General features: G+C 41.5%; 1 protein-coding gene across 1 annotated transcript in view; it reads left to right on the forward strand.

Annotated features, from left to right (window-relative positions):
- cacna1g (calcium channel, voltage-dependent, T type, alpha 1G subunit) overlaps positions 1-13630 on the forward strand; it is a 257996-nt gene extending 244366 nt beyond the window's left edge. The window contains exons 31-33 of the mRNA XM_060939888.1: positions 6918-7110; positions 7951-8120; positions 12258-13630. Of these exons, the coding sequence (XP_060795871.1) occupies positions 6918-7110; positions 7951-8120; positions 12258-13145 (1251 nt within the window). The 3' untranslated portion in view covers positions 13146-13630. The remainder of the gene's footprint in view (positions 1-6917; positions 7111-7950; positions 8121-12257) is intronic.
- Positions 13631-13902: the final 272 nt, after the last annotated feature.

A 13902-nucleotide genomic window follows, 5' to 3' on the forward strand; every position in this document is an offset into this window, starting at 1 on the left:
AATGATGGCAGAATAGGTATTCAGACACCACGAATGAACAATATTAGTACTTTGGTGCAAAGCTTTTGTTAGTAATTACAGCTTTGAGACATCTTCGGTAATAAGTAATTTTTTTTGCAACATTGTGGTTCAATTTCGATGCATTTCTCTTGGCAAATCATCTTCATTCCCCAAGGTTACAAGGTTATTTTGGATGTACAGTGGTGCTTGAAAGTTTGTGAACCCTTGAGAATTTTCTATATTTCTGCATAAATATGACCTAAAACATCATCAGATTTTCACACAAGTCCTAAAAGTAGATAAAGAGAACCCAGTTAAACAAATGAGACAAAAATATTATACTTGGTCATTTATTTATTGAGGAAAATGATCCAATATTACATATCTGTGAGTGGCAAAAGTATGTGAACCTTTGCTTTCAGTATCTGGTGTGACCCCCTTGTGCAGCAATAACTGCAACTAAACGTTTCCGGTAACTGTTGATCAGTCCTGCACACCGGCTTGGAGGAATTTTAGTCAAGTCAAGTTTGTTTGTATAGCGCTTTTAACAATAGACATTGTCCCAAAGCAGCTTTACAGAATCTGAATGACCCAAGACATGAGACAATTTTATCCCTAATCTATCCCCAATGAGCAAGCCCGTGGCGATGGTGGCAAGGAAAAACTCCCCCAGACGACACAAGGAAGAAACCTCGAAAGGAACCAGACACAAAAAGGAACCCATCCTCACCTGGACAACAACAACAGACAACATGACTATAACATTAACAGTTTTAACATGAAGTCAGTTTCGTTGATGTTATAACTCTTCATTAATGGAAACTTGAGTGCAAAACTGTTCATGACAACTGCAGTCCGAAAGTTAGCAAGTCAACTGTAGTCCTCAGTCACAAAAGCATTACTGTAAATGTCCAGAGTGTCTTCCAAGTGTGACTTTCAACTGTCCATATGGGGCCGTCCTCCACAGCAGCGATGCGATGAGACTCCAACCAGACATAGGGCATCAGGATGGATCAGGCAGGTCCGAGAAGCAGAAGAGGTCAGCACCTTGATCCCAGGATTGACATGTAACTCAGAGGGACAGATTTTTTTTTTTTTTTGGGGGGGGGGGGGGGGGGGGGGGGGAAGAGAGAGAAAACACAGGTTGTTAGGTATGCCCAATGTCACCTGAATAAGTAGGTACAGTATACATTTTGCGCTGAGTACAAGCAGGGACTCCGGCAAAACTAACTATGACAGCATAACTAAAAGGGGAGAGCCAGAAGGTAACACAGGCAAGAGGGAGCCCCGGGACATAAAGCAGCCAGCCACTACACCATCAACAAACTCGAGTGAGCAAGCGAGTGGGGGACTGACAGCATCCATACATCCTAGTTTACCAAAACACTCTATGTCTGAGGACCCTCCAGGTCTACTCCTTTACCTCATAAACACCATTAACACAAGGCTTGACTAAACAGATATGTTTTCAGCCTAGACTTAAATGCTGAGACTGTGTCTGATTCCTGAACATTACTTGGAAGGCTGTTCCATAACTGTGGGGCTTTGTAAGAAAAGGCTCTGCCCCCTGATGTAGCCTTCACTATACGAGGTACCAGCAGATAGCTTGCACCTTTTGATCTAAGTAGGCGTGGCGGGTCATAAAGAACCAGAAGTTCACTCAGGTACTGTGGTGCGAGACCATTCAGTGCTTTAAAGGTCAATAGTAGTATTTAATAATCAATACGAAATTTGATTGGGAGCCAATGCAGTGTGAATTTTAGCCCATTCCTCCGTACAGAATAACTTCAATTCTGGGATGTTGGTGGGTTTCCTCACATGAACTGCTCGCTTCAGGTCTTTCCACAACATTTCGATTGGATTAAGGTCAGGACTTTGACTTGGCCATTCCAAACATTTAACCATTCTTTGGTAGAATGACTTGTGTGCTTAGGGTCATTGTCTTGCTGCATGACCCACCTTCTCTTGAGATTCAATTCATGGACAGATGTCCTGACATTTTCCTTTAGAATTCGCTGGTATAATTCAGAATTCATTGTTCCATCAATGATGGCAAGCCGTCCTGGCCCAGATGCAGCAAAACAGGCCCAAACCATTACACTACCGCCACCATGTTTCACAGATGGGATAAGGTTCTTATACTGGAATGCAGTGTTTTCCTTTCTCCAAACATAACGCTTCTCATTTAAACCAAAAACTTCTATTTTTGTCTCCTGATCCACAAAACATTTTTCCAATAGCCTTCTGGCTTGTCCACGTGATCTTTAGCAAACTGCAGACGAGCAGCAATGTTCTTTTTGGAGAACAGTTGCTTTCTCCTTGCAACCCTGCCACGCACACCATTGTTGTTCAGTGTTCTCCTGATGGTGGACTCATGAACACTAACATTAGCCAATGTGAGAGAGGCCTTCAGTTGCTTAGAAGTTACCCTGGGGTCCTTTGTGACCTCGCCGACTATTAAACGCCTTGCTCTTGGAGTGATCTTTGTTGGTCAACCACTCCTGTGGATGGTAACAATGGTCTTTAATTTCTTCCATTTGTACACAATCTGTCTGACTGTGGACTAGTGGAGTCCAAACTCTTTAGAGATGGTTTTGTAACCTTTTCCAGCCTGATGAGCATCAACAACACTTTTTCTGAGGTCCTCAGAAATCTGCTTTGTTCATGCCATGATACACTTCCACAAAGATCTGTTGTGAAGATCAGACTTTGATAGATCCCTGTTCTTTAAATAAAACAGGGTGCCCACTCACACCTGATTGTCATCCCATTGATTGAAAACACCTGACTCTAATTTCACTTTCAAATTAACTGCTAATCCTAGAGGTTCACATACTTTTGCCACTCACAGGTATGTAATATTGGATCATTTTGCTCAATAAATAAATGACCAAGTATCATATTTTTGTCTCATTTGTTTAACTGGGTTCTCTTTATCTCCTTTTAGGACTTGTGTGAAAATCTGATGATGTTTGAGGTCATATTTATGCAGAAATAGAGAAAATTCTAAAGCGTTCACAAACTTTCAAGCACCACTGTATGCTGGGGTCGTTGTCTTGTTGAAATGTCCATCTTGTCCGCAGATTCAGTTTCTTAGCTGAAGAGATTAAATTCTCCTGTAATGTGTCCCAGTACATCGCTCCATTCATGTTCCCTTCAGTGCTGCAATACTGTTTTTAGAGAAGCAGCCCCATATCATGATGTTCCCGCCTCTGTATGGTGTTCTTGGAAACATATATGCAACCCTATTTTCTCCAAATATGATGAGTTAAATGTTTTGAGCTGTACATTTCTGTGCTTCTTTTTAGCAGAAGGTTTGTGTGTGTGTGTGTGTGTGTGTGTGTGTGTGTGTGTGTGTGTGTGTGTGTGTGTTGGGGGGGTAATTCATTGTTTGTTCAGCTCAATGTAACTGTTGCTCCTGCTGCTTTCAGGTCATCCTGCAACTCTTTTTCAGCACTTGCTGGCTTCTCTCTTTCTTCCCTAATCATTAGTCTGTTGTGAAATCTTGCATGGCACACCTGTCCAGGGATGATTAATTGTGGTTCCATGAACTTTCCACCTACATACTGTATTACCAAACCACTTTTACTTAAAGGGAGGTTTAAAGAGTTTGCTATGGTTCTGGAGCATTTTAAATTTGATTGTTATTTAATATTGTCCCTAAGAACTTCTGGAAGTTCCTTCATCTTCACAGTGATCGTTACTTGTGTGAAATCTTCCCAACTGATTGCAGCATTTTATATATATATATATATATATATATATATATATATATATATATATATATACTGGGTGCAATTTGCTGGTGGGGATCATCCCCCCCTCTGGTTTTTATCTCTGCTGAAAAAAAATCCTCGGGGACAACCCCGTCAATAAAACAAACAAACCAAAAAAAAAAAGTTGACATGACAGGCTTGTGTTGTGACACAGTTTTCTATGGTCTACATTGCACTCACTTTCAAAATGACCCGAAGTGGCAGCTTTGATGTTCACGAACGTCCCCAGCAAATAGATACATTGTAGATAATCAGAGTGTGAACGTGGATTTAGCGCCATGAATCACATCCTTACTGATGAGCGCAACAGAATGAATGTATCCACACTGACAGCCTTCTTTTCCTCGCTGTCAATGGGCCAGACGTGCGTTCCTTCCCTGCTGAGAAATTCGCAGAAATGTGGATTAAAGAAGGGCGAAACGCGGCGGATAGCGCACCGACGGGAAAGCAGAAAAGGCCACATGAACTACGCCATCAGAGCAAACTGTTCATTTAGTATTCATGTATTTTAGTGATTTTCGAGTCACTGTCCATTTAATCCTGAGGGAGAGAAACATCACAGCAACGCGACAAGCAATGCGAACTTTGTTGTGTGTTAGTGTTCGTGTATTTAGTCAGAGAGATAGGAAGATGTGTTCGTTTTCATTTAGCGTTATTCATTTGATATCATCGGATGCTATTGAGCTCTTAGCCTATTGTTACCTTAATTTTGTGACGTTTCATGATAAAAAAAAAAAAAACATCCCCCCTTCTGGTTTGTTGACAAATCGCACCCTATATATATATATATATATATATATATATATATATATATATATATATATATATATATATATATACTGTGTATATAGAATGACAAAATAAATTTTCTTTGGCAGGTTTTTTTAAATGTCTTTTATATTTTTGTTCAAATTTATAAGTACAAACTCAAGACATTTATCAGTGTATATTTGAAGTAGATATACACTCCCCATCCACTTTAATAGGAACATAGGTTTGATGCATTTTGAGATGCTTTTCTGCTCACCACGGTTGTGGAGAGTGCTTTTTTTGAGCTCCTGTCAGCTCAGACCAGTCTGGTCATTCTTCTCTGATTTCTCTCGTCAATAAGGCATTTCAGCCTGCAGAAAGCTCTGTTCACAGGATATCCCCCCCACCATTCCGTGTAAACGCTATAGACTGTTGTGTGTGGAAAATCCCAGGAGATCAACAGTTTCTGAAATACTCAGACCAGTCAGTCCATCTGGCACCAACAACCATGCCATAATTAAAGTCACAGAGATCACACTTTTCCCATTCTGGTGTTTGATGTGAACATTAACTGAAGCTTTTGACCTGTATCTGCATGATTTTCTGCACTGTTCTGCTGCCACATGATTGGCTGATTGGAAAGTTGCATAAATGAGCAGGAGTACAGGTGTTCCTATTAAAGTGGACAGTTTGGGTATGCACTGGAAGTACATTAAATAACAAAAACAGTAGTGTCTGAATGCAAATTTCCCCTCGCTGTATATACTTACCATGGATCATTTTCAGATTCCGTGAGATTTCAGGAACTTTAATTTTAAAAGATGTCAGTATATACATTGGAACAGGGACAGTTTTCCTCTTTCACACTTGCGCTATGAAAGTGTTTAATTTCTATACAGACCATTAAAATTAAACGTGCATCAATCCTTCAAGATGGGAGTTTTTCAGGTGTGTCTAGGCCGCTACCATTAAAGATAAGTTTAATCCTGGAAATAATTGAAGGACAGAAACAGATAAAGAACAGAATTTTTACCCTTTGCTGTCAAATACAATATGATTTAGCACAGAAGCAAGAGGCAGTTAAAAACAGTTTCAACAAATAGGATAATAAAAAACGAGAAGTCATCGGAGTCAAATAAGAATCTAATAAATATCTATAACAGTCCGAAAGTGGTTCTCAGAGTGGGGTCTGGAGATGCATAAGGTTCTGAGAAACATCGCTGGGGGTCTGTGATGTTCAAATTTTACAGAAATGTAAATCATAGCCCACTATTATTATATTTATAATACTGTACAAATTAGTGTACCAAATAAAATGAGGTCTTTTTGATAAGCAGTCATTTCTGATTAAGATGCCATCTCTTCTGACCTCAAACACATATTACATAATAAACAAGACAAAAAAAAGAAAATAATTAGTTTATAATATATACCATATTTTACTATACCTTGAATGCTATTTTATAACTTTATGAGCATATTTCCAACCTATAACATGTCTCAGGGTGAAACATTGTGGTAGCACATCAGGACATTAGTAGTCATGGCCGCAAGAGACGTTAACCTTCTTCAAAACAAGAAGTTGTACTTCTATCAGTATAGAGTATCAATATATGACTTCGTCTTCAAAATGTTTGATTAATCTTGCTTTGGTTTGGTTTAAAGGACAATTTTGACTGGAAGCTCTTGGGTTTCCTAAGCATCTGCTCAGCTCTCGCTCTCTCTCTTCTCTGGCCATGTCCCACCAGCCCAGTCTGTGTCCAGTCCAGTAGAGTAGTCCTGCTCCCTGCTTCCTTCCTGTCTGGATTTCTCACCTCTGTCCCTGTCCTTTCCTACATGTAGACATCTCTACCCTGTCTTACTCTGATTGGTTCTGTCCTTATCATATTTATGTTTCAGTATATGGTTATGTTCAAGCTCCATGATTTTATCATAGCTTTGTCTCTGTCTTGACTTTGTATTTTGTAATCGTGTTTCCTCACAACGCCATGTCCCTGACTTCTTTCTGAAAGCATATGGGTTGGCTTCTCATGTCTGCTAGCTACAGTAGTAAAGGCTGTAGATGTGGCTTTGGAAGGGAGGAGCCTGGTAGGAGTTATTACCCAATAATGATTTTTTTTTTTTTAATTTTTGTGGGGTGGAAACAAATCTGCACATTGCCATCCAGAGAGAAGACAGTCACTCAGTATTACATAGTATAAAGCTAATGCTGACTGCAACAGGTCCTTAAGATCAGTCTCCTCCCTATAGCCAGTGTGCCTTTCATTTCAGTGTGCTAACCTGTCCTGTAGGTACTGTGTATATGTTTGTAAGGGAGATGCACCGGTTCTCATATCCCTGGCTCAAGCTTGCCTTACAGCTCTGCTTACAATGCTTTCCTCTGCCCCTCAGAACACAGATCCTTCAGAACCCTCACCGCAGTCCGTGCAGCCATACGATCATCTGGAAGAGCACCTTCTATGTGTGAAGAAGACTTCAGTGGGGCGTGCACATTCCTTACCCAATGACAGTTACATGTTCCTTCCCCACCAGCCCATACCATCATCAACAACCCTCATGACCTCAGCTCAGCAGACTCAGTCAGGTGCAGCACAAACACAACTAATCCAGGAACTGCTCAGCATCGAACACTACCACATGATTGCAGTCATGTCAATCAAAAGCTAAATCGTGCTATCTAGCTATCGATGATGACTTAAAATAGATGATTTTTAAATTAGCTGTGTCAATGTATAATCAATGTGTGACCACAATACGGATATAATATATACATAATAAGCCATAATTAAATATTAGAAAGATCTTTGAAATAAACAAAGCAATGCTGATGCTAGGTAATGTTGCATAAAAAAGTGACTGCCATTTTTATGTAGTAAACAAAATAGCAAAAAAAAAAATGCGTTCATGTTGGAGTAACAACTTTTCCTGTCCTTCCTAATTCTGCCACAGGATGTGATTAGACTTCAGACATTTCAGCACATATTAGTTTATACTAGCCATGTACAGTGCCTTGCAAAAGTATTCATCCCCCTTGGAGTTTGTCCGGTTTTGTTGCATTACAAGCTGGAATTAAAATGGATTTTTGGAGAGTTAGCACTATTTGATTTACACAACATGCCTACCACTTTAAAGGTGCACATTGTTTTTTAATTGTGACACAAATAATAATTAAGATGAAAAAACAGAAATCTGGAGTGTGCATAGGTATTCACCCCCAAAGTCAATACTTTATAGAGCCACCTTTTTGGATGGGATAGGCTCCAGCTTGCCTGCGACCCTGTAGAACAGGATAAAGCGGCTAGAGATAATGAGAATGAGAAGATGTTGTTATCTATTCCATGTGCCTTAAACAATTTCATGCTAAATCTTATGCGAGTTCCTGAATATTTGTCACATTAAATGACTGTTTTATCTCCGTTCACAGGTTCCATTAGCTCTGTACAGTCTCAGACAGAGGAGTCTACACAGCACCTGACTGTACCTACAGGTCTGTTCCGGCCCATCAGCCCCCACAGCCTGTCTGACTCAGAGTGTATTCCCCGAATTCCTCCGCCTCGCCGAGGACACACACTCTCCCGCACCTTGCGCCGACAGGTAAGCTCCACCCACACACTTCACAACACATATTTAGAGCTTTTTCTCAAAAGACTCAGTGACACTGACTGTGCTACATCAGCGTCTTTGTGAATGTTTTTCTCTGCACCTGCTACTTAGTCATTGCTTGTCTTTCTTTGTATTCTATGTATCTTCTCTCTGTTTTATGTAGTGTATTTGGAGACTTGATTAAGGCTGACACCTCTGCATGACAGACCTGTCCTCTGGTCTAGTCCATTGCCACTCATAATTCTTCCTGAATTCTCTTCCTCTTCTTTTTTCCCCCCTCCTTTTCTTCTTGTTCCCTGTGTATCCACTAATGTGACTAATCCTGATCAGATCAGCATGGTACAGCACACACCAGACCCCGGCCTGCTCCTGAGACACAGATACTCCTGCTGCTGAGAGAGCTGGAGTGGTAGCCTCCAGCATCTTTCAGATTCATTTCCACACCCCTCTACCCTGACTCCTTCCCTAATGCCTTTTTCCTTCCCAAAATCTTACCATAATCTCCATGCCCCACTGCATTTCACAAGTGCTACTAAAAGTGACAAAATTAGAAGGGTTAAGATCAGGTACATTGTTGATTTACATTAGCGCTATTTAAAGCATTTCTCTGTCCATCGACAAAGAGGGTGTCCCATGGTTTAGTCTCAATTCTGTACCAGTTATTGATGTTCAGCATTGACAAGTCATTGCAGTCTCTCGGTTTCAGAGTCTTCTAGTTAGATCGTGAGCTCTGGTTACTGTTTATCTAGAGTTTCACACATTCTCCTTGTGTCCATGTGGGTTTCCTTCAGATTCTACAGTTTGCCCCCACCTCCCAGAAACAGGTGGATTGGCTGTAGGTGGATTGGCAGTGTTAAATTTCCCATAGGTGAATATGTGTGTGTGTGTGTGTGTGTGTGTGTGTGTGTGTGTGTGTGTGTGTGTGTGTGTGTGTGTGAGTGAGAGAAACTGGGTCTGTATGGTGCCCTCTGATGGACTGGCATCCCATCAAGTGTCATCCATTCTGCCTTACACCCAGTGTTCCCGAGATACAGTGGTGCTTGAAAGTTTGTGAACCCTTTAGAATTTTCTCTATTTCTGCATAAATATGACCTCAAACATCATCAGATTTTCACACAAGTCCTAAAAGTAGATAAAGAGAACCCAGTTAAACAAATTAGACAAAAATATTACACTTGGTCATTTATTTATTGAGAAAATTATCCAATATTACATATCTGTGAGTGGCAAAAGTATGTGAACCTCTAGGATTAGCAGTTAATTTGAAGGTGAAATTAGAGTCAGGTGTTTTCAATCAATGGGATGACAATCAGGTGTGAGTGGGCACCCTGTTTCATTTAAAGAACAGGTATCTATCAAAGTCTGATCTTCACAGCACATGTTTGTGGAAGTGTATCATGGCACGAACAAAGGAGATTTCTGAGGACCTCAGAAAAAGCGTTGTTGATGCTCATCAGGCTGGAAAAGGTTACAAAACCATCTCTAAAGAGTCTGGACTCCACCAATCTACAGTCAGACAGATTGTGTACAAATGGAGGAAATTCAAGACCATTGTTACCCTCCCCAGGAGTGGTCGACCAGCAAAGATCACTCCAAGAGCAAGGTGTGTAATAGTTGGCGAGGTCACAAAAGACCCCAGGGTAACTTCTAAGCAACTGAAGGCCTCTCTCACATTCATCTCATCTCATCTCATCTCATTATCTCTAGCCGCTTTATCCTTCTACAGGGTCGCAGGCAAACTGGAGCCTATCCCAGCTGACTACAGGCGAAAGGCGGGGTACACCCTGGACAAGTCGCCAGGTCATCACAGGGCTAACATATAGACACAGACAACCATTCACACTCACACCTACGGTCAATTTAGAGTCACCAGTTAACCTAACCTGCATGTCTTTGGACTGTGGGGGAAACCGGAGCACCCGGAGGAAACCCACGCGGACACGGGGAGAACATGCAAACTCCGCACAGAAAGGCCCTCGCCGGCCACGAGGCTCGAACCCAGGACCTTCTTGCTGTGAGGCGACAGCGCTAACCACTACACCACCGTGCCGCCCCTCTCTCACATTGGCTAATGTTAATGTTCATGAGTCCACCATCAGGAGAACACTGAACAACAATGGTGTGCATGGCAGGGTTGCAAGGGGAAAGCCACTCTCTCTGAAAAGAACATTGCTGTTCATCTGCAGTTTGCAAAAGATCATGTGGACAAGCCAGAAGGCTATTGGAAAAATGTTTTGTGGCTGGATGAAACCGAAATAGAACTTTTTGGTTTAAATGAAAAGCGTTATGTTTGGAGAAAGGAAAACACTGCATTTCAGCATAAGAACCTTATCCCATCTGTGAAACATGGTGGTGGCAGTATCATGGTTTGGGCCTGTTTTGCTGCATCTGGGCCAGGATGGCTTGCCATCATTGATGGAACAATGAATTCTGAATTATACCAGCAAATTCTAAAGGAAATGTCACAACATCTGTCCATGAACTGAATCTCAAGAGAAGGTGGGTCATGCAGCAAGACAACGACCCTAAGCACACAAGTCGTTCTACCAAAGAATGGTTAAAGAAGAATAAAGTTAATGTTTTGGAATGGCCAAGTCAAAGTCCTGACCTTAATCCAATCGAAATGTTGTGGAAGGACCTGAAATGAGCAGTTCATGTGAGGAAACCCACCAACATCCCAGAGTTGAAGCTGTTCTGTATGGAGGAATGGGCTAAAATTCCTCCAGGCTGGTGTGCAGGACTGATCAACAGTTACCGGAAATGTTTAGTTGCAGTTATTGCTGCACAAGGGGGTCACACCAGATACTGAAAGCAAAGGTTCACATACTTTTGCCACTCACAGATATGTAATATTGGATCATTTTCCTCAATAAATAAATGACCAAGTATAATATTTCTGTCTCATTTGTTTAACTGGGTTCTCTTTATCAACTTTTAAGACTTGTGTGAAAATCTGATGATGTTTTAGGTGATATTTATGCAGAAATATAGAAAATTCTAAAGGGTTCACAAACATTCAAGCACCACTGTAGATACCAGATCTTCTGTAAAACAGTGGCCAGATTAAGCATTTCCTGAAGGTAAATGAATGGGTGAACTTTGACAAGTTCAAGTTGTATTATGGATTGACGCAGTTCAAATTACTCATTTGATTTGTACAGTCATTTAGACGTTTGTGCACTTGGTATTTCAGTCAGGAAGTGCACTTAACCTTCACCAAGTGCCTGCAGAAATGCTTATCACATATATTAAATGACCACTAGATGGCAGTGATGTCTATATTATGCCTGCCTGTTTCAGTAACCACGAAGGCCGCAGTACACCTACACACAATTTAGTTCATTTCTGTCCTTTAACTCTCCAAATTATGATATGACTCTGCTTGATCTTTAGCCCTTCTTTGAAGTTCACTTCCACCACATTTCTCCTACTGGGCTTGTGAGCAGGAGATAAACTTATAGTCAATTTATTCAGAGTGTGATCTCTGCCCCACAGCCCCTTCTGGAGAAAGGGGGTTTCGTTATCTGTTACAGTATAGCCCAGTGGCTTAGAGTGCAGTCTGCCAAACAGGACAGATAGGATTTGCTTAGGTTAAGCAATCCTCTGCCCTAGTTGAGAAGTGCAAGTTGTGTGTGTGTGTGTGTGTGTGTGTGTGTGTGTGTGTGTGTGTATCCTTTAATGACAGCTAAAGCCTGTGTATTTCCTCTAAATAAATAAATTACCAGAAGCGATTGGTTGAATTGATGAACTGAGAGAGTAAGAAATAAGAGGAAAGGGCAGATATTGATGCTACAATCTATGCCTTGCACTGAGCGACATCTTGATATTGTTGAAAGTGCACATACCAGTTCAAGGCATTATTTCTATAGAAGAACAGAAAAGACACTCCAAAGCTACAAATATTTTAAATATTTTCAAACTAAACGTGCACTTGCTGGAACCACAGACTTTATGCTTGACTTACAAATGGTGAACTCTACTCTAAACCCACTGCTCATCTTTCCCAGCTCTCGTAATCCCTTCCAGTCTCATTTTAACAATCTCTCTTTCTCATCTTATCATGCCTTAAACACTCTCCCTCGTTCCCTTCCTACTCATGTCCACCTCTCCCACCCATGCTTTCCTCAGGTGGCAGTGAGCACTGACTCTCAGGAGGCCTTGTATACAAAAGGAGGGGAGAATGAGGGCCCCATGGGGCTTGGTGAACTCTCCACTCCTCCTGCTACATTCCCAGCACTGGAGCAGTTTCCTCAGCCGTCACTCTTCCTCGTTCCTGCAACGCCAGGCGCCTCTCCCAAACCAATGCGCGGCAGTGTTCACACGCAGCACAACCCTCATGATCAGTACAACATCTGCTCCAGGCACCGGTGCTCTCCCCCTGCCCATGATAAACCTGCTGAGGAGGAGTCGGTGGATCAGGAGGTGTCTCAAATAATTCAATCAGGCTTTGAAGATCATAGAGGTCGGGATTGCATTAGAGGAGGTGGGATTGGGGGAGGGCTGTGTGAAGGTCGCGGTCCATCTCTGAGGCAGTTGAAGAAGTACCACAGTGCGGACGTGCAGAGTAAGCAGGCACCACTACTACTGCCTCGGCCCTCTTCCTGGCTTGATGACCCACGGCGCCACTCCATCGAGGTGTATCCGTCAGTGGAGAGCAGCCCCCAGCGGAGCTCAGTGTCCTCTGGTTTTGTGTCACGTGCAGACAGCCTGCAACAACCCTCGCCCCGGAGCCGCAAGAAGAAGAAGTTGAGCCCTCCATGCATCTCTGTGGACCCTCCAGAGGGGCTGGTGCTTCCAAGGAACTTCCAGCTCGTGCTGGACACTGGGATGGGCACAATGCCACCCTCTCTGCCCAGCAGGGACACCTGCTTGAGAAGGAGAGCACCCTCCAGTGAATCCAAGGAATCATTCGATCTGGGTGGAGGAGGAGATGGGTTACCCCAAGAGGTGGTTTCTAACCCCAAGCTATTAACTCTACCCAACTTCTCCTTTGAGAAGACAAGCTCTGAGCACTGAACATGTCCACACACAAATGCACAAAAGTGCATACAAATGCGTTTATGCACATGCATAAACAAGACGATGCACTCTGTGTGTCCATGACAGTGATAATAGTAATAATAGCATAGAGTAATAGTATAAAACACAACAATGGTGAATAACCAGTGATCATTATGAATAGTGATCATTTATTGTATTTGTTCTGTACTGCCAAAAAGAAAGCAAAACGACACTGTACTGAGAACAAACCAAGCTAATAATGGAACTGTCTCTCTTCCATCTTGCCAGCAGGCATTTGCTGGGAATCCAATGACCTCCTATTGAACGTTGTTCTCAGGGCCCACACAGGGCTCCTTCTGGCTGTTTTGGAGACTTTTTAGCACAGCTCTTCTTCCCCAAGAGCAGTGGTGAAGGTACAAAGCAATATGAACGTTTTAGAGACACTATTTTCTTAAATTATTGGGCCATAGTATTTGTACAGGATGTAGATTTGTTTTTTTAATTTCAATATATTTTTATTTGTGTCCCTTTGTGACTTTTCAATGTTTAAATTGTTTATTGTTTTGCTTTATTTTTTCACCATAGAAAATGTTTAGCTTTAGGGAGGATTAAAAAAGAAAAGAAAAGAAGGAAACTTTTTTTCATTCAAGTTCCAAGATCCATGTATTTGTAGTAATAATGTTTGTTTGTTTATATATATATATATATATATATATATATATATATATATATATATATATATATATATATATATATATATAAACAAATTAAA

The sequence above is a fragment of the Neoarius graeffei genome, chromosome 14 (assembly GCF_027579695.1).
Source record: "Neoarius graeffei isolate fNeoGra1 chromosome 14, fNeoGra1.pri, whole genome shotgun sequence".
Taxonomy (NCBI): domain Eukaryota; kingdom Metazoa; phylum Chordata; class Actinopteri; order Siluriformes; family Ariidae; genus Neoarius; species Neoarius graeffei.